This window comes from Podarcis bocagei (assembly GCF_964188305.1).
Source record: "Podarcis bocagei genome assembly, chromosome: 5".
Taxonomy (NCBI): domain Eukaryota; kingdom Metazoa; phylum Chordata; class Lepidosauria; order Squamata; family Lacertidae; genus Podarcis; species Podarcis bocagei.
Genome location: NC_138129.1, coordinates 49,961,044 through 49,985,823, shown reverse-complemented (window position 1 = coordinate 49,985,823; position 24,780 = coordinate 49,961,044). Strand labels below are relative to the sequence as shown.

At 45.4% G+C, this 24,780-nt stretch overlaps 1 protein-coding gene across 4 annotated transcripts in view; it reads right to left on the bottom strand.

The window, feature by feature from the left end:
- The window catches only part of CELSR2 (cadherin EGF LAG seven-pass G-type receptor 2), a 123,943-nt gene that overhangs the window by 72,082 nt on the left and 27,081 nt on the right, over window positions 1–24,780 (bottom strand). For all 4 annotated transcript variants that reach the window (XM_081194145.1, XM_081194147.1, XM_081194146.1 and 1 more), the window contains exon 2: window positions 10,981–11,625. In XM_081194145.1, the coding sequence (XP_081050271.1) occupies window positions 10,981–11,625 (645 nt within the window). The remainder of the gene's footprint in view (window positions 1–10,980; window positions 11,626–24,780) is intronic.

The window sequence follows — 24,780 nt, the reverse complement described above, 5'->3', positions numbered from 1 at the left end:
TATAGATTAAGCCACTTTGCATATCTTTGTTTAATTTGCATAGTTCATTCTGCTTCTACAAGCGGAGGTGGGGGAACAGGCAGCTGAGACTGACACCAAAGCCTCACAACCTGTAGACGAAATCTGAAATTGAGCCCCCTCCTCCAGCTTCTGGGATTTCATTAGGCATTGCCCACACACTGTCAAGCCTAGCTATGTAGCCATAAGGGCTGAAACTCCCCCCCCCCACTTTTTCTTCTAAGTAAGGTTAAGTTGTTCCCCACTCCGAATGCTGAATAGTGTGGCATCGCAAAATAGACTCAGCTCCACCACTTCCTAAATGATAACTTAATTATCATTTCCTATCATCCGCACCCATTGTTCTTTGTCACATCCACAGCAAGTCTAGAGAGCATTTGTTCTCCCACTCTTCCTTCTTGGATCCTTTTTTTACAATATCTGAAAATTCCAACATGCTTTCTGCTAATCATTTGTTTCTCCTGAGGGTACACCCTTCCCTTCAGCCGTCTCTTTAAATATGATTTGCCTGTTAAGACTCTCTGTAATCTTCAAAGCTTTCTTTTAAATCCCTTCCAGTTTGTCAACATCTCCCTTTCCCTCTCTTTTACTGCTGTGTTCAGACCAGAGAAGACGACTCCAACAAGTGAGGGAGGAATGACGAGAAGCTGGGTTCTTCTGAATGGAGGTTGCCCACTGACTCCCATCGAGAAGGACATGTTTGCACAGGTCTTAAAGTCCTGTGTTTTAGTCTGAGCCTATGCATATATACTTGGCTTTAAGTTCCACTCAGCTGAATGGGAACTTGGGATATATTCCCAAATCAGTGTGCCTAGGATTACATGCTTTAATACGGGTTTGCAATTTAGGCAAGATTCCCAAGAGACATTGTAATACTGCAGTGGTAAGGCAATCCCCATGCCAACATCCCACCTTTTGTCACTAGGCTTCTGTCACACTCCAAAATCCTCTATCAGATGTCATCGGACCAACCTGGGACCATCGTTTGTTTTTTTAATTTATATGTCCAAATTTCCCCTCTATTTGTGATCAGATCCAAAGAAGGACAGAGCTCTTGCATCTTTAACTGATGCATAGAAGAGAGGGTTTTGAGTGTTGCAGCTTCTCTCATTGCTATATTGCAAGCTGTAGCAAACAACTACCGATATTCCTTTTCCTCAATGCCTGTTAAAGTGAAATGAGCTCTCTCCCCATTGGCCTCTGATCTCTCCTTATCAACTTTCTCTTTTAAAAAGAAAACTTGCATACACACACACAAAAACCCCCAGTGATGATGCTACTGGTGCAACCCACCTTACATCAGGGTGCAACCCACTGTAGGTAATAGCGAATGCCCTTAAGAGAATATATGAGTAAATCAGTGTGATCTGTGGACTACAATGAACTGCTTCAATCTTATCTTGGCTTATTAAGTCAAAGCATGCATGAGCCCTTTGCTTGTTTGTGAAGCCTCTTCACCGCACCCTTCATGTGCATTACAATTAATACAGGAAGCCTCTAATTAATCATAGTTTCCCAAAGTTCAAAGTGGAGAACTAGGCTTAGAGCATCAAGCTATTTTATTAAAATAACTTTACACTGTGGTATAATATCCAGATTTGCTCTGAAGCTGGTAAACCACAGTTTCCCAGTTTGAATGAAATAGGAAACTGTGGTTAATTAAAGACTTCCAGGTTTAATCTGCCCTCCTGCCAAAGGGAGGAGCAAAGAAGCTGCTTGCATAAGCAAGGATCTTGTGCACATCTCAGCTTAATAAACTGAGATAAGATCATCCAAACATTGCTGAGGGTGAGTGCAGTGCTATCTACAGTTAGTGATGAATTACCAGTTTGGGAGTGGTCACAGGAACCCAGCTTCATTATGTACACACTATGGAGCAGAGCTTTCAAAAGTCATTGTATTGTTTCAGAGATTGGCAAGTTCCATGCCTTTGCTGAAGAAGATACACACCTCACCTGGGTTGGGCAAAGAGAGCAAATGTTCCACCCGAACACTGGGAGACCTGCAAATGTATCTTCTATGGCTGCAGTACGTCCAGAGACACACAGCATGCACATAATGAATAACTTTGGCTGAGATCTAGAAAATGCAGTATCATCACTTGGTCCTGATGAAATCACTGGAACGTACTCAGGCGTACCTCCGCTCAGGCCTCCAGATAAAAGTTATGAAATCTCCTTGAAGCGCAAAATGAACAGGAAGCACCTGAAGTGGAAGCAAGCCTTAAAGGGAGTTTCTAGGAGCTCTTCTGAAGGTTTCTGGTTATGTGACGCAACAGACCGACAGACTGCAGAGGCAGCATTTTGTTGCTGGTCTGCAAAACCCCAGGCTGGCTTGCGGGGATAATTTAATAGAAACTTGGAGATCCTGCTGTTCCATCCCAAAGGCACATTGTTAAGCTGCATGGGCATTTTGCAAGGAAGGAAGGGGTCAAATTCCTGCTTAGGAAAAAGAAAAGGAGTTGCTACAAAAATCGGCACTAAGTGGAGCAACAGCTTGCGGTCATGTTAAAGGAGAGGGATCAGCAACTGGAGGCCTCCTGGCCAAATTCAGTCCTACAAGGTATATTAATTGGCCCCCTTGTTGCTACCCAAGATGCAAAGAAAGTGTGTGGAGGACAGGGATTACAACATTACTTGTAGATCTGCTCTCCACCCTCCCTCCTGAATGCTGCTTTTGCAAGTAATAAACATGACTTTTTATCAAAAGAAGCATTTGCTGCAAAAGGAGCTAAGCTGGGAAAGCCCCCCCCCCAGTAGTGTGTGGCTAAATGCAGCAGTGCTACAAACCTCTCCAATGCCAGGCATCAAAGACTTGTGCATAGGGATTCAGGAGTTATGGTGACTACCAGAGAGGACAACCTCTGACATTACCTTGCCCATGGTGGATGGTGCCCCCTGAAGTGAGGCTGAAAAAGCCCATCCAAGTTGCTCACACCTCTTCCTGCCACTGACCTGCAGCAATAATTTAGGAGCCCCCCTTTTTTTAAAGCATTAGTTAAAAGATTTCTCATGCAATGTACGTGCTTCTGAGATGATATTCTGTGCCCTTTTCTTCATGTCATATACAAGAAACCAAAGCATGGAAAAGATGCAGAGCATGGGCACAGAGATCTCCCTGCTATTAGTACACTCCAGCCAAAGCAAGAAGCAGACGCTTGTTGGAATCATAGAAGCCACAGGACTTGAGCCAAATATACGCTTTGGCAACAGTGTTAGTCTGTAGTAAGGGCCAAAGTGAAGGTGGCCATGTGCCCTGATTCAATTTGAAGTCTTCTCTTCTCCAAAGCAGTTTAAACATATATTTTTTTTAAAAAATAAACATAATTAGAAAGAGCCAGAGCTTTTAAGTTGCTCTTCAAAACTCAGCACCTGGACAGCAGACTGTGGAAGGCACAAAGGTCACCAGGGCCTAATCTTCTTCACTATGATGAGATATCCTGCATTTCAATTAAATTGTAGTTAATTTTTCTATATTTGCATCTATACAAATTATATGCAGATATGCACCCTCTTTTGTCTTTGGGATGGGACAATGCATTTCTTTTTTTGAAGATGCATACCCACCCTAGCCAAACTTCGACGAAGCACAAAATGCATGATTGCAATTCACGTACTTTGTTCTAGCCCCAGGGGAGCCTGATCAGAAGCAAAACTGCAGGACGTAGGAAAGGAGTTGATCTTTTCTCTCACATACACTTAGCCTGCACCATGGCCCCACTGAAAATCATCTGGCAAAGCTGCCACTCAGCCTAGGAACGGAAGCCGCGACTGGCATCAAGCAATTTTTACTAATAGGGTGGATCACTTCAGGGACACTCACAAGCTTTTGATGAGATGCCTTGGCAAAAAAGGCGGTACATAAATGCAATAAGCAGGTTAATAAGATTACCATTGCCCTTGGCAGCAGAACATCTGAAGGGAAGCTTTAAAATGTCTGGTGTTTCGTTGTGTTTTTTTTAATACTCTGTTGGAAGCCTCCCAGAGTGGCTGGGGCAGCCCAGCCAGACAGGCAGGGTACAAGTAAAATAATACTGTAATAATATTACTACAAGGTTTTGGAAACTCTGTGTTGCATCACTGCTTGTCATAGATAGTGCTGGGACTGTCCAAGGTACAATTGGTACAGGACATTTTAACTTCACTGTACCTCCCCAAAACCCCACCCACTCCAAAAGCCTCCCGAGTAAAGGCATGACTACACTTCCTTCCCTTTCATAGGGCTCATTCTTCTGTCGCATCCCATTCTCTAATCAAAGCTTTTCCTTTCTCTGCTCTGCCCCTCCCCCTACTCCCCCAGCCCCTTCCTCACACCCTTGACAAGCATCTCCTCTCCCCCCCCCCATCTCCAACCCTGTAAGGGTTTTCTGAATAGAAGATTTATTCCCAGCCTCTTTCTGGTTCCCTCACCCTAGTGACCAGCTTTGGTTGCCAAGGAAACCAACCTTCTCCCACAGCGCCCCTCCCCAATCTTGAGCAGACAAAGCCCCTGTTCCCCCTCCCCCCCCCCAGGCTGTCTGCCTCCCTCTTCCCCCTCCACCTGCAGAGGGAGAGTCAGCATCAATGCAAGGAACAACCACAGCAGAAAGAAAGAGCAACATCAGGGAATGGTGGTTGGGGGCATGCGGCCATCCAATGAGAATCCCAGTTCCCTCTCTGCCCGGCCAATCTATTCAGGGTCCCTCATACACATTGGGCAGAGAAACATCACCCCTACTGGGTGTTTCATGGACAAGGGAATTTGCCTTTCCTGGAGACCCTGCAGGAACAAGAGATTCTTTTGGGAAAGAACTTAACTAGCCTCTCTATGGAGAGCCCATCTCCTTGGGCCCTTGATGTCATGCTGGCTTTTAGAGGAAAGGCTCAGTGGTGGGACGTCTGCTTTGCATGCAGAAGGTCCCAGGGTGTCCAGGTAGGGCTGGGAGAGAAGTCCTGAAGAGCCCCTGCCAGTCAGTGCAGACAACACTGAGTTAGACAGACTAATGGTTTATGACAAGGCAACGCTTTAATTGTTGGTGTCCAGCTTGTAATTTCTTCTAAATTCTTTGAGTACATATCTCCTCTGCAGAGAACATTTTGGTTCTGTCCCACCTATGGTGGACTTCATGATTCTCCTCTTCCACATTTTTATCCTCGCAAACTTCAGACATGGGATGACAGTGAACAGACCAAGGTCACCCAGGGAGCTTCACAGAGGAGCGCCAATTTTAACCCTGGTCTCCTGCATCCTAGTCCGTTCAATATCCCTCCACATTCTGGAAAGAAGGAAAAGAAGTGGGAAAAGGTGGGGGGGGGATCTTTTTCCATAGGGCTGAAAGTTGGAGGGAGGGGAGACCTTGTTAACTATGTGGCATTTAAGACTACATAAACAATTCCGGCTCCAAACCAAGCTGGAAGCTATCGCCATGTAAATTATTGGGGATTACTTTTAAGTAACGCATGGTTATTGTGACATTAATCCATGCTAGCAATTGTGATGGCAGAGACCCCTTCTAAACCAAGGTGAGACACTTTTCAGTTTAGTTAACCACTGAGCACTTACACAACTGCAATGCTTATGCAAAGGAGATTGGAAAGAAAACCAGAACTTGGCCCTGACCATGTGAGCTTATTAGCCCCTTTGGCCACAGGCTCCCTGACCAGGTCCAGAGGCTACCAGCCACCACTGCTCAGGGACAAAAGGAAACAGGTTGAGGAGCTTTGGTTTATAACACAGGAAGCAGGGGTCATGCTCTGTTGCTCAACATCACTCTGATCAGCATGGGCAATAACACTGGATTCCATTACCTTACATGCATTTTCAGTGCGGCTAATACTACAACTATTTTTGCATAATGATTCTCCACAGTAAATAGAGCAACCTGCCCCAACCTGGTATGTGAGTCCCATGGACTGCAAGAAGATCAAACCTATCCATTCTTAAGGAAATCAGCCCTGAGTGCTCACTGGAAGGACAGATCCTGAAGCTGAGACTCCAATACGTTGGCCACCTCATGAGAAGAGAAGACTCCCTGGAAAAGACCCTGATGTTGGGAAAGATGGAGGGCACAAGGAAAAGGGGACGACAGAGGACGAGATGGTTGGATAGTGTTCTCAAAGCTACCAGGATGAGTTTGACCAAACTGCGGGAGGCAGTGGAAGACAGGAGTGCCTGGCATGCTCTGGTCCATGGGGTCACGAAGAGTCGGACACAACTAAACGACTAAACAACAACAACAAGCCCCAACCTGGTACCTTGCAGATGCTGCCTGCCAGCCATGTTGGTTGGGGCTGGAGGTGGGTTGTAGTCAGAAACATCTGGATGGCACCAGTTTTGGGAAGACTGTAATAGAATGATGGCAGCAGCTGGCTGCTGTTAAGACCCTGGGGACCTAAAAGTGAGTTCTGGTTAACATTAGTTGCAATGGCATTCTGTGGAATATATTGCTCAGCGGGATGTTAACAGGAACTCAGTCCTCTAGTCACACCAGCTACTATCCTTTCGTGCTACTAATAACTCCTCGTTAACTTATCTGATACTTTTCATCCCATGGGGGATAGTATACAGGTGCTTATAACTTTTCGCTTATGGGGACAAAAGCAGCCGGGGTGAGATTTCAAACAAGAGAATGGACAGAAAGGAAAGGGTCCAACAGGCCGCCACCACTGCTGTTTTCAGTTTCCCTGGTTGGTTTTGGTTTTTGGAACCAAGATTGTGGGAAGTTGATGACAGCGTACCGTGCCTAGTTTTACACAGACAACTGCTGCTGTGTAGGTGTCAAGAGAGCAAGAGATAAAGACATGATCTAGAGGGCATACTTTAATGCATCGACTCTAACTGTTGAAAAAGAAATGCAAACATTTCACCAGGCGCAGGTATACAAAGCAACAACAATAATAAAAGAAAGATTTTTCCAACACTGTATCATAGCTGGGGGGCAAGTGGACTCGGCTGCATTCAGAACAAAAGAGTTTAAGCTGCTCATCCTTATGCCAGATGCAAAAGCTACGTCTGTCTTTGAATGTGAGGGAATGATATATATATCATCTGTACTTATTTTATTTATGCTTTGTTGCATATTTAGTAATACCACTACATTAATTCATCTAAGATTTATTTCCATAATCGAGATTAAGGATGGAATTCAGCATCACACTATGATTAATGTTCCGTCTGCACAAGAACCTATGCTTTCTAGACAGAATGACCCCCATCTCCTCCATGAATGATACTCTGGGGTTTCTCCTGACCCCTCCCCTCAAGCCAATTTTGGGGGTGCAAGCGGGACAGGGGGCATTGTGCAAGTGGGAGTGCTTGTGCAGTGTTTCTGCTGCAGTGGCTCTTTAGGTGAATCCTGCCCATATAAGTTTCTCAGCCTTGTTATTCAAAGACAACATTCCAGATCAGCCCCAACCAGCCCATCTACCTTGCTGTTAGGGTGGGATAATGCATTTATTTAATTGAAGGATTCCAATTCCTAGAGGTGGTTTAAATAAACAGAACAAGTTAATAATCAACAGTAAACAAGACACATGTTTCCTTGTGCCCCAGAACGTGAAGGTGGAAAAAGTAATGGACAGCATGCACGCTTCACTTCCACCAGCGGTGAGAACCTCTAAGCAGATGGTCAGGCCCAAATCCCAGTCAAGGTAAAGGGTGGCACAGAATTTGGAGGCCTTTCAAAAAAAAGCAGATCAGGTCATCCCAGAGAAATGATGCGAGACCTGAGATGACTGGACAGAGACTCTGACAAGAAGCCTGCAAGGATCCCAGGGAAGGCCAAGCAATTTGAGTGGGTGGGCCAGATGATCTGTAGGAGCAGGCGTGGGAGAAGATTTCACTCTAGGCGATTAGCACAGACAAGGGGGTGGACATGAGATTTTTACACACATCATGCAGAGGATTAGCGCCAAAGCTGGGGTTTCTATTGGTGCTGGGGACCCAGCCAAACTCGCAGCAGTAACTCTCCTTCCCTTTCTGCTGCATTCTTCATAGTTGTGGGTGAAACAACCACACATACACACACATATACATACACTGCAAGTTGTCAACCAAGCCCTTCCCCTTTTTACTTGCAAAATAAATATACCACGGCACAGAACCAAGCTGATCACTTGACATTGGTACTTGAAAATTTAGGCTGTGTTCATGTCCTTGGGATAACCCAATGGCAAGCAGCAGACCACCAAAGTCACACAGACGTCCTCTTTGTGGCATGGGAGGGGGCACCTGTAGTACCAGAAACCCCTTTCCTGGATCACCGCTTGCAGCAACAGACCCAAGACAATGCACCTCCCTGTCTCCAATATTTTCAGCTAGGCTTTGCCCTCAGACCTCTAAGGCTCCTGCTATGTGGAGCCATGTAAAAAGATGCTCTCTTCCCCCTTTCTACCTTCACGGCATCAGTGGCAGACCTTGGAGTCTCCAATTTCAGTGGAACCCTGTGCAATGCCAAAATTAGATGCCCGCCCACCGCTTCTCACGCTCCATTCTAAATCATAGTTGTGGTGTGCCCTGCAGCGCCCTTGAGGCTTGGCACCCAGTGAGACCGAACTGGTCACACTCCCCTAAATCTGCCTCTGAGGGCATGGAAGTAGAAGAGGACCACTGCAACTGCAGGTAGGAATAGAGGAGGTCCATCTCTTCTGAACCTATGAGCCTCCCCAGTCCTGGCAAAAATCCCCCCCCCAGCACCCACACACTACACTTTGGGGGGGAAAGCCAGATGGCAATCGAAGTCCTAGCTGGAGAGGGGTTGGTTAAATTTCCCCATGTGCTGTAACCCCAATAGAAAGGGGGGTGGATTAAATATGGATAATTCCCTGATGTGGCATGAAGTTAATTTTGTATATACAGTGGTACCTCGGGTTACATATGCTTCAGGTTACATACGCTTCAGGTTACAGACTCCACTAACCCAGAAATATTACCTCAGGTTAAGAACTTTGTTTCAGGATGAGAACAGAAATCGTGCAGCAGTGGCGCAGCAACAGCAGGAGGCCACATTAGCTAATGTGGTGCTTCAGGTTAAGAGCAGTTTCGGGTTAAGAACGGACCTCCAGAACAGAATAAGTACTTAACCCAAGGTACCACTGTATTATAGACTGAGATACATTATAGACTGGAGGCAGGCAGGCCCATTTCTTAAACAGACTATTTAACTGGGAGAAGCTGCTACACCAATAGGTAATGGGAATCACAAGTTCTGAGCATACCAAGCAGGCCGGCCAAGTGACCGAGAGGCACACACAGACAGGCAAACACATGCACACCCACACAAGACTCGTTTCCTATTGCTTTTATCTCTCAGCAATATGCAAGGGGTCAGGAGAGGAGAACTGCTCATTGTCTATACTGGGAAAGCTATCGGGGAATCTGTAGCCAGCCTGCCATTGTCCAGCCCTTTGTGCAAAGAAATCCGGCTGAACTGGGGCACAAACAAGGGGCCATTCATATCCCGGCCGCTGCATTTGTTGTATCACAAACACAACAGAGCAGCAGGAATGCAAATAGGAGCGACACCCCGGGGCCAAGGCAGGCCCCCACTATGTTAAGCAGGCCGGCCCCAGAAAAGAAAAGGTCCGTCCCAGCTAGCATTACGCCATCACGGAGAGGTCATCTTCCTGTGATCTAAAGCAGAGAACCATCTTAGGGAAACTTGCTGCCCTCCCCACCCCCAAAATGTGTTCCTAATATAGCCCAGCTCCAGACAACAAATAGTGTGGGTATCACTTTCGCATCCCTCATTAACTGCCCTTCAGAGAAACATATCTGCTCCCAAGCAAAGTGCAGTAAGGAATGGACTCCACAAGAATCAAGGCATATAACGAGAGAAAAGCAAAGGGAGATTTCTTTGAGTTCTACCATTCCACATAAGCACACAAAATTCGGAAGGACAGAAGTCAGCATCTCTACTTGGGTGTTTGAGCTGCAAAGGCAGGTTTGAAAACTTAGGTCCAATACTTGGTGAGATCTTAGAAGCCAGGAGGAGTCAGGTGAGGTGAGGTTGAGTGGCACCCATAGTGGCCAGGAGATGAAGGGAGTGCTCCCATTACTGCCTTAGAAGTTGGGTTTCTGTTTCATTTTCTGGTATGTTTCACACAGCTCTTTCCTGCCAGCTGTTCACATGAGCACAGCTTAAATTCGTTCCTGTTTGTGTACGCTACACAGGCGTCAGCACGCCATCAACAGGCCAGGGATGTCTTTTCCCTATGCAAACGTTTTCTCACCTTGCCTAAAGTCTTATTAAAACATCTCAAGGACTCCTATCAGTGTGAAGCTGGCATCAAACAGGAGTAACTTATAACAAAGCGCGGGATAATAAAGCATTTTGAATAACATGGGTCGTGTGGACACACATTAAAAACCTGAAAAGCAGTGAGTGCTCAGTAAACAGGAGTGTGAACCCAGCCCCTAGCACTTAAGAGGAATAGAATAAGCTACGCAATGCTATTAAAGCGGTGCAGCAGGGCTCAATTTACTAAACTGACACAGTCGGAAAAATCCAGGTTTTCTAAGAGCAGAATTTAAGTTATAGTCATACCTCAGGTTGAAGTAGCTTTGGGATGAATATTTTTGGGTTGCGCTCCGCGGCGCCCCGGAAGTAATGGAGCGTGTTACTTCCGGGTTTCGCCACTCACGCATGCGCAGACGCTCAAAATGACGTCACGCGCATGTGCGGAAACAGCGAATCATGACCCGCGCATGCTCAGGTGCACGGACGCAGGTTGCGTTCGCTTCAGGATGTGAACGGGGCTTCCAGAACGGATCCCATTTGCATCCAGAGGTATCACTGTACTATGGTACTGATCTTTCTTTTTCTCTTTTTTTCCTAATTCGAACAGTGATTACATACACAAAAAAGAAAGAAAATAAATAAATAAGAAGAGAACAGAAGGGAAAAACCAGAAGGTGAAAGAGAGAAGGAAGCAATAAGTTGTGTGATGGGATGGATTGTTTATACTGCATGAGAAAAGCACTCACCTGTGTAGCCCTCTTGGCACTCACAGGTATATCCTCCCTCGCGGCTCCGGCAGTGCCCATTGCTACCACAGGGGTTGGAATAGCAGAGGTCAATCTCGGTCTCGCAGTAGTCGCCGGTGAAGCCAAGTGGGCAGCGGCAGCGAAGGCCATTGACTGGGTGAATGGGACGGAAAAGAATGGTGTCCGAGGCAATGAAGGGCGCCGAGCTGTCAAACTTTAGCACTGAGACGCAGCGCATGTAATTTTCACAGGGCTCCCGCAGGCAAATGTTGTCGTCAAAGGGCAGGACTCGTTGCTCTGAGATGGCGGCCAGGAGTGTGCGGTTGAGGTATAGCCGCTCCTGCAGGTCCTCGGAGGGGATGTAGCGCCCGCCGTGGGCCCCGTCTGGCAGCAGCACAGAGAGGCTGACGTTAAGGATTTGGGTGGCCTGCACATCCGTGTCGTTCTGGATGTTGAAAAGGACGACGTGGTCGCGGGAAGCAGAAAGCACGGCCGCCACCCCTTCCAGGAAGAGGGCCAGCAGCGGGGAGAGGAAGCGTTCCTGGGACATGTTTTCCAACCGCAGAGTAATGCTGTTGGTCAGCATCTCGTCGGTGATGATGGTCACCTGGAGAGTGCACTGGGCCGCCACACTGTGGATCCCATCTGTAGGGAAGCGAGAAGAGGAAAGAGTTAATGCTGCTCGTTCAGCACAGAGGAAGGTGCAGAGGGTTCAAGCAGAGAAACCAGTTCATGTCATGTGAAAGGAGTGGGGACAGAGGAGTTCTGGTACTCACCATTGCCAAAACAAAGAGCACAACACAGACTGCTCTGCTCCTTCTGAATAGGATAAGTCTCATGGCTTCAACCTGGCTACTCTGGTCAATCAAGGAATTGGCTCTACCCTCATCAGCAAGGAAGAGGAAGGGACCAATGTCTGGATGGCCACTGGAGACCAAGGGTGGACTTCAACATAGCGCTAAGGAGACTGCGCTGTTCTCAATGAAAGCATTTTTGCTTGTCTTATGAAACAATTTCTCCTTCCACAGCACACTGTTGGGAGGGGGGTGTCTCCCAACCCCCTAGAGGCCATGGGGTGTTGCATAGGGGGAGGCTTTGAGGTCCCTCCCAACTTTATGTGTCTATGATCCAATTTTGTTTTTGCTACACTGGCTTATAGTCTGTTTATTTCTGGGTGCAACTTAATGCGCTATGGGTTGTTTTGTTTTTTTAAACAAACCACCAATAAAGCCTTAAAGATATCAAGATCAGAATATTTGAAAAACCGCCTCCTTTCAGCTGTCCATTACATTCACCTGAACAGTGACCTGGAGGAATATTTTCAGCCCCTTATGGAATTCCAGGAGTGCCTGCATTTTCCTTTCTAGCTATCACTACCTGATAACTACCAGTGTCAGATCAGGCACCCGTTAGCTACATTTCAGGCATGGCCAAATCTCATGTATGCCATCTTGGGTTTCATCATGGAAGAAAAGCAGAATGTAAATATAATAAAAAACCATCTAGATTCTTAGGGCAGAAACAACATTTCAAAGAGACTCGTGGAGCTTGCATATTACTTTCTCCCCTCTTACAGAGGATGTCCAGTTACAATGCCACTGTCTGTTTCATTTATTTCTTATGTTTATGAGATGCCTCATAAAATAAATTATCTAGGTGTCATATAGCATAAAAAGGAAACACAATAAAAACATACTACAATAAAACCACAGACACAACCAGAGGGGGGAAATACAAATATAAAACCAACCAGTATGTACTGTATATAAATATACAAAACCAGCATGATAGGATATACTATACATGACAGAACTAAAACAGCCAACAAATAAATACACTAAAACCACCATCCATACTGTAAGGATGTAAATCCAGATCTTAAAAGACCTAGGAGAACAGAAAAGCCTTAACTTTGTGCCAAAAAGACAACAATGTGGGTGCCAGCCAAGCTTCCCAACAGAAAGCATCCCATCTGTGGGAAAACCACCACCAAAAAAGCTCTCTTTCTGCGAAAGAATGCAGCAGAATCAGATGGTTTTTCCTGAGGTAATAGAGTCAACTGTTCTACTTCAGACGGCCATTTTGGGGGGGACAGACCTTGTAATATTGAATTGTTTCCCCATGTACCGAGTTTCTTGCAAATAAAAACCAAACCTTTGAATCCCCTGCCGATAGAGGAAAACCACTACTATACCATCCCTGATAAGTTCTTTTATTTTTTAAAGGAAAGCACTCAAAAATGTCAGGGCTCCCTCAAGTCTGTTCCACCACCTCAGGACTCCTCCAGCTCATTATCACCTCATTTGGCTGCATGTGCAGACCAGGACCAAATATGATGTGTGATGTGATCCCATCACACTTTTGTGCTTCATCGTCAGCTGCTGGTAGTGGAAAGAGAGAAAGCAATGATGTAATGTCACACATAATGTTGTACCTGATCTTACAAGGGAGCAAGACACATTTCGCATCCGCTTCTACCCTCAGAGGCACTGTTCCAAACATGGAAGGTGACAAACAAGCTTTTACCCTGGGATTCTTCCGTAGGCACTGGAAGGGCACCAAATATCTGAAAACATCCAGGAAACAGGGCTTTGCCGAAAAAGCAGAGCAGAATTTATTTTGAAGCGAGTTCCCAGAAGCCCCAGGCAGCCATTCCTCTCAGGAGCATGGTGCGACATATTTTTACACAAATGAATACTTGTCTAAAATTATTAAACATGTGGCACCATCTTTCTGAGAGGAATATTCGAGAAATGCCGATAGGCAGAAATGTGGGGGCCCACCTTTAGTCGTAACGCAGCATGAAGCAACTCTCAGAAAACCAGCATAAAAAAATCAAAATACGCCAAACTATCCAAGAAGTCCTTTCTAATTATTGCAGTCAGTATTTACTGTTTGCAACCGCACTGGGCTAGATGTGACATTGCAGTAAATTATGTCTGCCAGCAGATATCGTCTCCCACTCCTCCCATCCCTTTAAAGACCCTCTTCGCTCCACAATTCCTGATGTTGTGACCTGCTTCCATTATCCAACTGCCATCTCATTAATGAAACTCCTCCTGCTAGAGGAGCAGAGGGCCCCCTACCCTCTGCAAGAGGTCAGAGTCATTAACAGGGCACTGAGGTGAGGAGCAGAGGTTTTCTCTCAGAGCTTCTCTGCCGAGAGGAAAGATCTAGGCATGGTTTCTCCATTCATGGCTAGAACCTTCTTAACCTGTCCTGAAAGATCTGCTTTTAAAGTCAAGTTTCAGACCCACCTGAGGATCAGAAATGGCCTTGGCCATGCATCTGCATAAATTTTTACTGGGTGGATAGAGTGAGGGTTTATCCACACTTCCTCATTTCCCTGGGGAAAACCACTCTTTAGCACTCAATCGGAGCAAACAGCAATCAGGTTTTCCGTGGATTGCTGTTTGTTCCGATTTAGAGCTAAAGAATGGTTCTCCCTGCGAAAGGAGAGGGGCAAGGGGGAAATCACTTGGCCTCATGCTTTCTAGCCACAGGGTGAGTGGAAGTGTGGATGAGCCCCAAATCTTTCTCCTGAACCTATTGGATGCATTTACATCTATCAATCATAGTCTCCTTCTGAGCCACCTGTCAGTGTTGGGTATTGGGGCCACTGCTTGGCCTGCCCAGTAGTGAGATGGCACAAAACAGTGCTGGGGGTTTACTGCCCCACCTTGCAGGAGATGCCTGTGGAGTGCCACATGGTGCCATCTCATCCCCCATACTTTCTGTTTGCATAAAATCCATAGAGGAGATTATTTCAAGGGTTTGGGGAAGGAATGCTGATGATACTGACTCAGCCAGTGCTTTTCTTCTGGGGGGGGATGCAAGGGGATGCATACCCCTAAACATTTTGTTTTGAATCTTTGTACTTTTGCCCATTTACTGTATTTATTTTTCCCAATTTGAACTATAAAATGGTGATTTTCTTGAGTCAAAATCACAGTACCCCTAAACATTTTTTAAGGAAAAAAAGCACTGGACTCTACTATGGAATGGTGCTCAGAAGCAACAGGGGGCTGGATGCAGACAGCTAAACTGAAACTCACTCCCAACAAGACAGAGCGGTTGGTTGGTGGTCCAGTCTAGGAGCCTATTCAACCTATTCTGAACAGGTTCACATTCTCCTCTTGTAGGATTGGGTTTGCATATTTGAATCTCTAATACTAGGTGTATCAAACAGGATACTAATAAAAAGATGCACCATCTCTTCGGAATACAAAAGGATATAAATGGATGACCATTGTAAAATAATCACAGCAAGCTCTGCCTGCACAGACAAAATACTACAGTAAAATACAGTAAAAGTTTTCTTATCCTTCTCTGAGAGGGACATGGCTATATCATCCCTCTACTAATGTTTTGTCCTTCTGTGTTCCAGATCCATCTCTAGTGTGAATGAAATCCATATCCCTCCAGTGTGTCTAAATAGAAGGGAGTTTGCTGTACTACAGCGGAAAAAGTGGGCTTGTATCTGAGAAACCAAAGGTAGCATTTTGGTACTGATGAGGCTCAATAAAGCACGCAGAAGCTGTGGCCAATGAAAAGCGAGGCATTGAAAATGATGCATCCTTCATAAGAGTGGAACAGGTAGCCCAGAGCAAACAAAACGGCAGGAAGGATGGTCCTTGTTTCTGTCTCTCCAGTGCTTGGCTCAAGCAAAGGGAAACAAAGGGAGGGGAGAAAAAACAAATGAGCTGCCTGGTCAGGAAGCAGGGGAGGAAACTCAGGCCATCCTGTTGTTAGCCAAAGGGCTGGAGCCACCTGGCAACCACAACTGGGAACTGAAGGTGTTCTGTGATACTGCGCTGAACTGGCAAGTCACCAGGTAACAGCATTCCACACACAGAGGTACAACACCACCCTAACCACACACATATAGCTGGGGCCTTTCTCTTTTTTTTTGCTTATGCAATTTTGTAAAGTGCTAAGCACATAGATGACGTTGGGGGGGGGGGGATAAAACACAAAATAATTATAACAATAGCAATGACTACCCACTATCAAATCAAAGACATGGTGAGTACAAGATGGCATAAAGCTGTTTCTCCAGAAGATATACAATTTCAGGACTATCAATTCCCATGCCCAATTAAGCAGTAATGAATGCAACGTCTCCCCTCTCTCACACATACAGATGCCACGGGTGGGGGGGATGTCTCCCATCTCATCTGTTCAATCCATTCCACCTCCTAGCATATGAAACCAAAAGCAAAGGTCGCTGGAGACCAGCTGCTTGCCAGAAACAAGGAGAGGAAATGCCCAGGTAAAACCAGGTAGCTACCACTGCTTCCTGCCCTGCAGCAGGTGAGAGAAAAATCAGAATATTGGCCTAGACCCTAGTAGAAAGGCTTCTCCCTCCCTTCTCACTTTCAAAGCAGGATGCAATTGGTCTGTCCAGCCCTCCAGTTTAATCAAATACTGTCAATAATTAACTGCTTTAATCTCAGCTATGGCAGGAATCCACTGGTTGAGTAGATGCCAGGAGCTATAACTATCCCTGGAAACCTGCCTCCCCTGCACACACACTGAAGAATTCCCTTGGGAAAGTGTCTCAACCCCCATCCGGTTTCGATTAGAGACACTTCAGTTGTATTTCAGATTTTACTGTACGTGGCACAAAGAGAAGAGCGCAGAGCAGCGGCTCGCAAAGCCTGTACTAGAGATATAGCGAAGCTGCGGCAGAACCGTGCTGTGGGAAGGGAAACAGTCTCTGCACTGAGCATTCTTTGCAGCGAGTGCTCATGATGTGGGCTTTTTAGATCCAGGAAAATATCCACACCTGAGGCACTTTTGCAGCACAATTCCATACATGTTTACTCAGAAGTCCCGCTGAGCTCAATAAGACTTGCTCCCAAGTGTCTCACTACAGCACTGTAGTCTGGGGTTAAGATGCTGATCCCATTTCCAGTAGGGTGGTCAGAAGGTAGATGGGGATCTACTGGTAGATGTCTGGGCGATTTGCAGTGGATCAACAAGGACTTCCAACTCTCAGGAGGAATAGCAAAATGACTTTCCCCATCTTAATTACACTGCTGAAATGAAGAAAGAGAATCAGGGATGGACTTTTGAGCGAAAGGACTATGGGATCAGTCCAGCTCTGGTATTGGAAACCATTTTCTAGCACCTTGTTTAGTTTTTTCTAATTTCTATTTTTGGGGTTTTCTAATTCTAAGTGTTGCACCTGGCTCTGGTTGGTAGATCTTTGTGTTATAGGAAACCAGGCATGCCTGAGGTTTGCCCATCTCTTGCCTAAACTTCTGATCCACAGATGAAAATAATACTACTGCTTTACCTTCGGGGGAGAAAAACCAAGGGTCTTGGAGCCAGAACTTCTGGAAAGGAGGAGAAAGAGAACTTTTTCTGTTAAAAAATGTTTCCAACAAGGAAATGAAGATCCGCAGAACTAAAAGAATCCAGCTATTTAGTCCAAGAGAAAAGATGGAAGAATCTGTCAAGGCAGAAGCTTCAGAATCCTGCCGGCTGGCAGCCTCTACCTGGCAACTGCTTAATGCCATCCATCAAAGGCTGCTGAGGCCCATTCCACCAGCTTCTGCCTTACAAACTGAATGTGGATGAAACCCTGCAATTATTTAGCTACATGCTGCTAACAAAATTCCAGGAGGGAAGGCGGTGGAGGGCCAAACAATGTGTGGCAGAAGCAGACACGTGTGTATAAACCAAGGTCTGCCACAATTGCATAGAATGAAGGTTAAAGGGTCTCATTTTAATACGGAAGTGGGTGGGGTGAGGGGCATCAGACTCCCCCAGGCCGTGTCTTGATAGCCAGGCTCTGATACTGGAAATGAGCCCAGCCGTCAGAAGCAGAAGCAAGCTGCAGGGAGTTCTGCACTCATTCGTGTGCCCTTTTTGCTGGGGACGGGGGGCACACAGACATCCCGGCTTCTCCTAGTGGCAAATCAAGGTTTAAACACAGAGCTCTGCCACTGAAGCTGCAGAACTCAGGAAGAACCATCTACAAGAGATAAGCCTGTTTTTCGTTACCCACCCGTATGTGTTGCAAAGTGCCAACTGGTGAGGCTGTCCTTCTTGAATGCTTTCGTGCATTTCGGAAGTGGCATCGTCTCTCATCTCTGATTTCCTGCTGAAATTCATGTGTTCCTGTCTGTCTCAAAACTGATTCAATTTCCTCTGTGGGAACTAACCTCCAGATGGTTGCTGCTTGTAACACTGTAATCTGGGGAGGGGAGTTAGGGGATTTGGAGTTTAGAAACTTTTAAAATCTGTTTTGGAAGACAACAAAGGATGTCGCACAAGCCTCCTTAGGCATGGGGTTCTCTACAGAGGAAGGGCATTAGAAATCCAGTTCACCCACACGTTAAGCTGAGAGGCAGTGACTGGCCCAAAATCATCCAGTGGGCTTCATGGCTGAGTGGGGATTTGAACTCTAGTCTCCAAGCAGTATGCCACACTGACTCCTTGAAACCACGGAGAGCTGCTACTTGGCAAGGGAGACAGTAACTGGCTGGTAAGGCAGTTCCAAACAGTTCTGTAAAGCTTTATAATCCAGGAAAGGTCCAAGTTTCTATCTGTTGCACAATACCTTCCTGCATCTGAAGAAATGGGCTCTAGCCCATGAAAGTTTATAATACAATAAATCTGTTAGTCTTAAAGGTGTCACAAGACTCTTTGTTGTTTTCACTGAGACAGACAACATGGCTACTGCCCTGGGCCTTAGGATATCTATCTATCCATCTATGTATGCCTTTCTTACACTAATATTACTTCTCTTGAGTCAGCTACTGGAATGATATCAAGGCACTTCCAAGAAAATTGGAATGACTATGTACTGCTTGCTCTCTTCCACCCCAAACCTCTCCTAATGTTGGTACTGCACTCTAGTTAACTGCCAATTCTGTAATGTTTCCTTCCTGATTTTAGGCTTCTGGAGATGTGACTATCAGGGATGGGTGCTGTTGTTTTTTAAAGGATATTTGTCATCATCATGACAGTTGAAGGCACTTCAAAATGTCAAAAGCAAAAGGAAAATTAAAAGAAGCTAACAAGCTTCCATGACAAAAATGAAAAGATATATTTGTAGGAGTGGGGTGGGATAAGATGTCAGAATGGGCTAGAACGGTGGGTCACTAGGATTAACAAGCCCAATGCTGAGAGGGCCCTGGGCTGTTAAGAGTCTAGTCTAGATTCAGCATTATGATAAGATGCATCTGAACAGCTGCCTGGGGCAGCACTTTGCAGGGACAGCGCTCAGTAAGTCATACATTAAACACAAAGAAATACATTTGCATGGGGGGGAGATCACAGCTTGGAATTCACAGAAATGCTGAGGGACCAGCGAGGGAGGGAGCAAAGGCTCTCCAGCAGAAAGCCACAGCCTGATAGCTCACTTGGCGCAAATGACAAGCCATGGCAAGGACCTACAGGTCATGGTGTATGGAGAAAAGAGGAATTAAATATTTTGTCTAGGACACCCCATTGGAAAGTGAGCACTGATCAATTCAAATGAGGTGGCACACCCCACAAGAGTAAAGGACTGCTGTGTTCTTTCTATCTATGAACACATCTCTGATTGTTTGATTCAGGAGTCTTTCCTTGAAACCGATAAAAGGAATAGAACCCGTGGCAGACGTGGGATCTGTGCCCCTCCACAGCTTGCAGAACTCCATCAGCCCTGGCCAACATGGCCAATGGTCAGAAATGATGGGGGTTGTCATTCAAAAACATCTGGAAAGCCACAGGTTGCCCACTCCTGCTCTAAAAGCAAGATTAATCCCTCTAACCCACCCTTAGATCACACTGGAATATAGTCATTTTCAATGACCAACCCTCAAACTGCCTCATCCTAGACCTGGTGCATGGCTGTTCTGTACTTTGGTTCTGTTTGCTCCATGCACAGGGCCTCAGCCTTCCTCTCTGGAAGCAATGCCTTGTGCAGGCAGCACCTGAATCTCTGCCCCCCTCACCTTGCAACTGTATACATATGACCAACACCTCAGTAATAAGAGAACACCACCAGGGAATTTTGGTTGGTGCATAAATACTTAACAGTGTAATGACTATGCTGAGTCAACTGGAGTTAATTATAATAATAACTACAACACCAACAGTAATTAAGCTCTATTTCCCTCTGAAAACAGCCTCCTTGTGGTGTTTAGTGAATATTCCTGCTAAGCAGATAAGGAGTCTATTTCCCATCCAGTTCAGAAAATGTAAAACTGGATGGAAATGAGAAACTCCCCTTATTCTCCAGCAACTCCTAGATTGCCTATTTCACAACCTACACTGGAAAGCCAGATTGCATCCTTTCAGTGAAATGGGTGATTCCCTTGGCCTCCTGGGACACGCAAAAAAGCAGTAGTTTGGATTGGGGTCCAGAACCTATGGCATTCCAAATGGTCTTAGCATCCAACTTCCATCAGCCCTAGCCTGCATGGCCAATGGTCAGGGATGATGGGAGTTGTAGTTCAGCAACATGGGGCAGTCCATAGGTTCCCTACCCCTGCCCTAGATCCTCAAGAAGAATGGTTTTTGTGATTGCTTAATGCTAACTATACACTTGAGTGCTCCTGGGAGCTCCCTGCCTCACAGACACCCCCTTCCTTGATACACAGGAGGCTCTATAATACCCTCCCTACTGATGTGTGGGGTGGCTTTACCCATCCTATGTGTGGCCTGATCAACCATGGATGATTTATGGTAGTTCTTAAACTGTCCTGAGATTTCTTCTTGGCTCATATCCTCATCTAAACAAGACTTAAGAATTGTTAGGCAGACAAGAATTAATACGACACTATCCATTTCCTGGAGTTTTTGTGCTTCAATTCCTTCAACTGCAGGCAGGCCATCCAGAGAGACAGTCCCATGATACTTCCTAAGATCTACATGACAGCTAATCAAACTACCTAGCATAAGGCATCTATGACCTCCAAGGACAGATTTCCACTTGGATGCAAAAATGAGCTTTCTGCTTTCCTCACCCTAGGAATATCTCAAAACAGCCTCACGGCAAACCACTCTGAGCCACTGTCCCCTCACAGTTGTCCAAACATGGGGGGACTCTTCTGCTGACAGTCCAGCCTTTGCTGAATTGCCATGTAAACTGAGACCCTCCTGTCAGAGAACAAAGGTGAAGTTGAATTCTCTCCCACTACGCTTCTTCCCGCAGCCCCGCAGCCCGCCCACCTTCCAGGAAAAGATGGCTGCTTCACCATAGCTTCAGGGTCTCCATGGCAACAACTACTAAACAAAGCATCTAGAGGGGCTGGACTTTTTCCTTGAGACACAGAAAGGGAAAGAGGCAGACTTGGCAATGCTACACTCAGCACCTCCCCTGACAAAGATGATGTTCCCAGCTCAGAGAGGGCAAGGGACACTGTAGCTTACCTGTCAGCTGACAACAGGGCTACGTAAGAGCTTCCTCTTCTTTTTAAAATTGCATTTTGTGACTGAACAAACAAATAAACACCAAACACGGTGACAGTAATAATGAAAACAGCGAAGGCTCTTGTGACACCTTAAGGACTAGTGATTTTATTATGGCTTAAATTTTCATGGAATACATCATCAGATGCGTGCAGTGAGGTCCTCAGTTCAGGTATATACATGGTTCAGCTGGGCTGGAGGGGGGGGAATGTAAACACTGAGGTCAGGGGGAAATAAAAGACAGGAAAGTACAGACTGTGATAATTACACAATTCACACACAAAACAGGCATCCTGGAACTGGTAAGCCAATTAACACATATAATGTGCAAAAAAAGAGCATTTGTCTCAGTTCAGTCCACAAGTGCTCACACTGAACCTCTTCATGTATTGCAATTCATCCCTTTCACATTATATATCTGACAACTAAGGCTTTTGTCTAACGCAACACTAAATAACCGTCCCATCAGTGCAAGGGTGTCCGCTTGTGCAACGAGATTCCCAGCCCCTTCCTCTTGCACACCCCTTAAATTTGTTCCAGGGGTTCCCAAAATCCTCCAGAGCCAACTTGAAGAAGGCAAAAGGCATGCATAGCGAGAGGAGAAAAAGTCCCGTGGCACAAATGGAAATCATTGGACCAACAGAACCGTTACTTAATGCTGCACTGGATAATACAAAAGGATCTCACTCCATGCATCTGAAGAAGAGAACTGTAGTCCACAAAAGCTGCTGACATAATATATTTGTTGTTTTTGCTGCAAGAGACCAACACAGCTACCCCTCTAGAAACAATACTGAAAATACAAAACAACATACGTTATTTGTATCAATTACTGCAATACCCAATGTTCTTTCTTCTTTGCAGTATGCTTGTTAGTCCAGTTATTTGACTATTCTCATGCTGCTGCTTCCATTGAGGAGAATGGGTCAGTCCTGGGAAGCTGGGGGTTGAAGTGTATAGAATAGTGACCTAGCAAAGGGTGGTGTTGTGATTTAGTGTGTAGGAATTTGGCTGGGAGACCTGGTTTCATACCTCCAATCAGCCATGTGGCATGTCTGCAATCCTATGCACAGTGCACCTGGAATAAGCACCCCTGAACACTTCTAGTTGCACAAGTTAAATTTGTACACTGAGCTGTAACAAAAGGTCTGCAGCTGGCTCAAATACAGCCTTCGGCTTTCAATTAGAAATGCAAACAAACTTTCAAAGAAAAAATTTAACTGCTAGCATGAAGTAGGAAAGAAGTATGCAGCATCTGTTTCATTATTTTCATCATTCTCCAACTTCCTCTATGACAGAGCCTATGCTAAACTGTCACAAACAACAGCAAAACTTGAAAGCCTCATTATCACCTCAGTTGCTTCCCAGAGCCAGGAGGACCTATGAATCACCCTGCAGAATCACTCCTGCTCTGAGAAAAGTCCCAGAGCTGCACATTCTTGCCCGTCTCTTGCCTGCATTCCCACTACACTACACCGTGAACTATTACTTCTCTTCCATTATAAGCATAGCTGTCAACTTTCCCCTTTTCTTGCAAGGAATCCTATTCGGAATAAGGGAATTCCCCTTTTAAAAAGGGAAATGTTGACAGCTATGATTATAAGCATTTTAACAAGCTATTTGTCATCTTCAAGAATAAGAGGAAAAAAGAGACAAGGTGATGTCTTTCGCCAGACTGACTTCTGGTAGCAAACTTTCTTTGCTATCAAGCGGAATGAACAGGTTGCTGGTCCTCAGCTTAAGTAAAATAACACATCAAATATTTAAGCTACAAAAACACAGCAGCCTAGTCACAAGTTATTTAACACTTCAGATCCAATGCACAGTATTATGTGCGATCCTATGCATGTTATCTCAAAAGCAAGGCCAGCTGTGTTTAATGGGACTTATTCTAACTCAATGATGTCGCTCTGAAGACTAATGAGGATCATTGAATTGCCGCTCTTAACTACTTTGTCTCAAGTCATTACACCCTGCCTAGGACTGTGAAAGCTTCAACTCTATAAACGAGGGGTGACTACTCTATCAGACACAGAGCAATTGTTGGACTCCAACTCCCATAATTCCTGACAAATGGCAATGCTGGCTGGGGCTGATGAGATTTGGAGTCCAACAATATATGGAGGGTCACTGGCTCTCCACTACAAACTTAAGAAACATTTCCTATGTGATAAATGCAAGGAATCCAATTCAAAAACATATCCATGAGATCAGAGACAAATGGGAGAAAATGAAGAGAGGCAAAGTGATGACAGCAAGTCATAGGCAATTGGCTCCTTAAAACCTTGATGCAAAACAGAAGACAGAAATGTGTTTGGTGGAATTAATGCATTTAGAACTTACTGGGAGCTCTTAATTCACACCAGCGTTTATCTTACTGCTATTCAGATGCACCAGAAGTATTTACTGAGCATGGGCATCTGAGCTCATCTGACAAGTAGGAGCCACTGAAAGTATCTCATGACTAGTAGTCATTGATATGAAAGTGTCCAATCCCCTTTTAAAGCTGTCCAAGTTGGGGGCCATCACTCCATCTTCTGGAGCAAATAGCTTAGTTTAATTCTGTGCTGTGGGGGGGGGGGTGTTCCTTTTGTTTGCCCTGGTTTTTCCAACTTTCAGCATCACTAGATGCCCCTGGGTCCTAGTATTATGACAGAGACAGAGAGAGAGAGAGATCTATTTTCTTCACGTCATGTATAATTTTAAACACCTCTATCATGTCCCTCCTTGCTCAGGCTTTTTCTAAAACTTCACTTGCCCAGAGGAAGGGTAGCAAACATGGTGCTGAAACACAACTCCCATCAGCCTCAACCAAATGGCCAATGATCAGAGATGATGGCAGTTGTAGTTCCCCATCCTTGTTCAAGATGACGGGTCCCATGCATTCATACTTTATGTTCCATGATACTCCTCACTATTTAAGTTGCCGGAACAAACGTTGGAGATGTATCAGAGTCAGAACTAGCTAAAAATTGCCATTTAATTTATTTTTATGCAATTGCTGATCTGCCTTGAATCAATTAATAACTATCTTGAATTCCAAACCTGAAATGGATGAAAGAGTCTCCCCTTTGGGCCGGCTGCTCACACCTATGGTGCTTGGTTACTAGAAGGGAGCAGACCCCTTAAAGATGCCCCAAGTCTGAATCCCCTTGTGTACTGAGCTAATAATACATGGATGGAGGTAGCTCTGTTCATGAGTAAACAACACAATGTCCTGACTCACTAGGGCATGTGTTCCCTCCATAACATAAGCATCAAAGCACCACACATTTTGAGACATTCAAGCTCATATTCTATAAGCTGTGTCAAACAGCACACACCTGATAAATTTATTTCACAGAAACAGAGATGACGGGAGCCAAAAGGCAACAGACCCCAAAGGTCCTG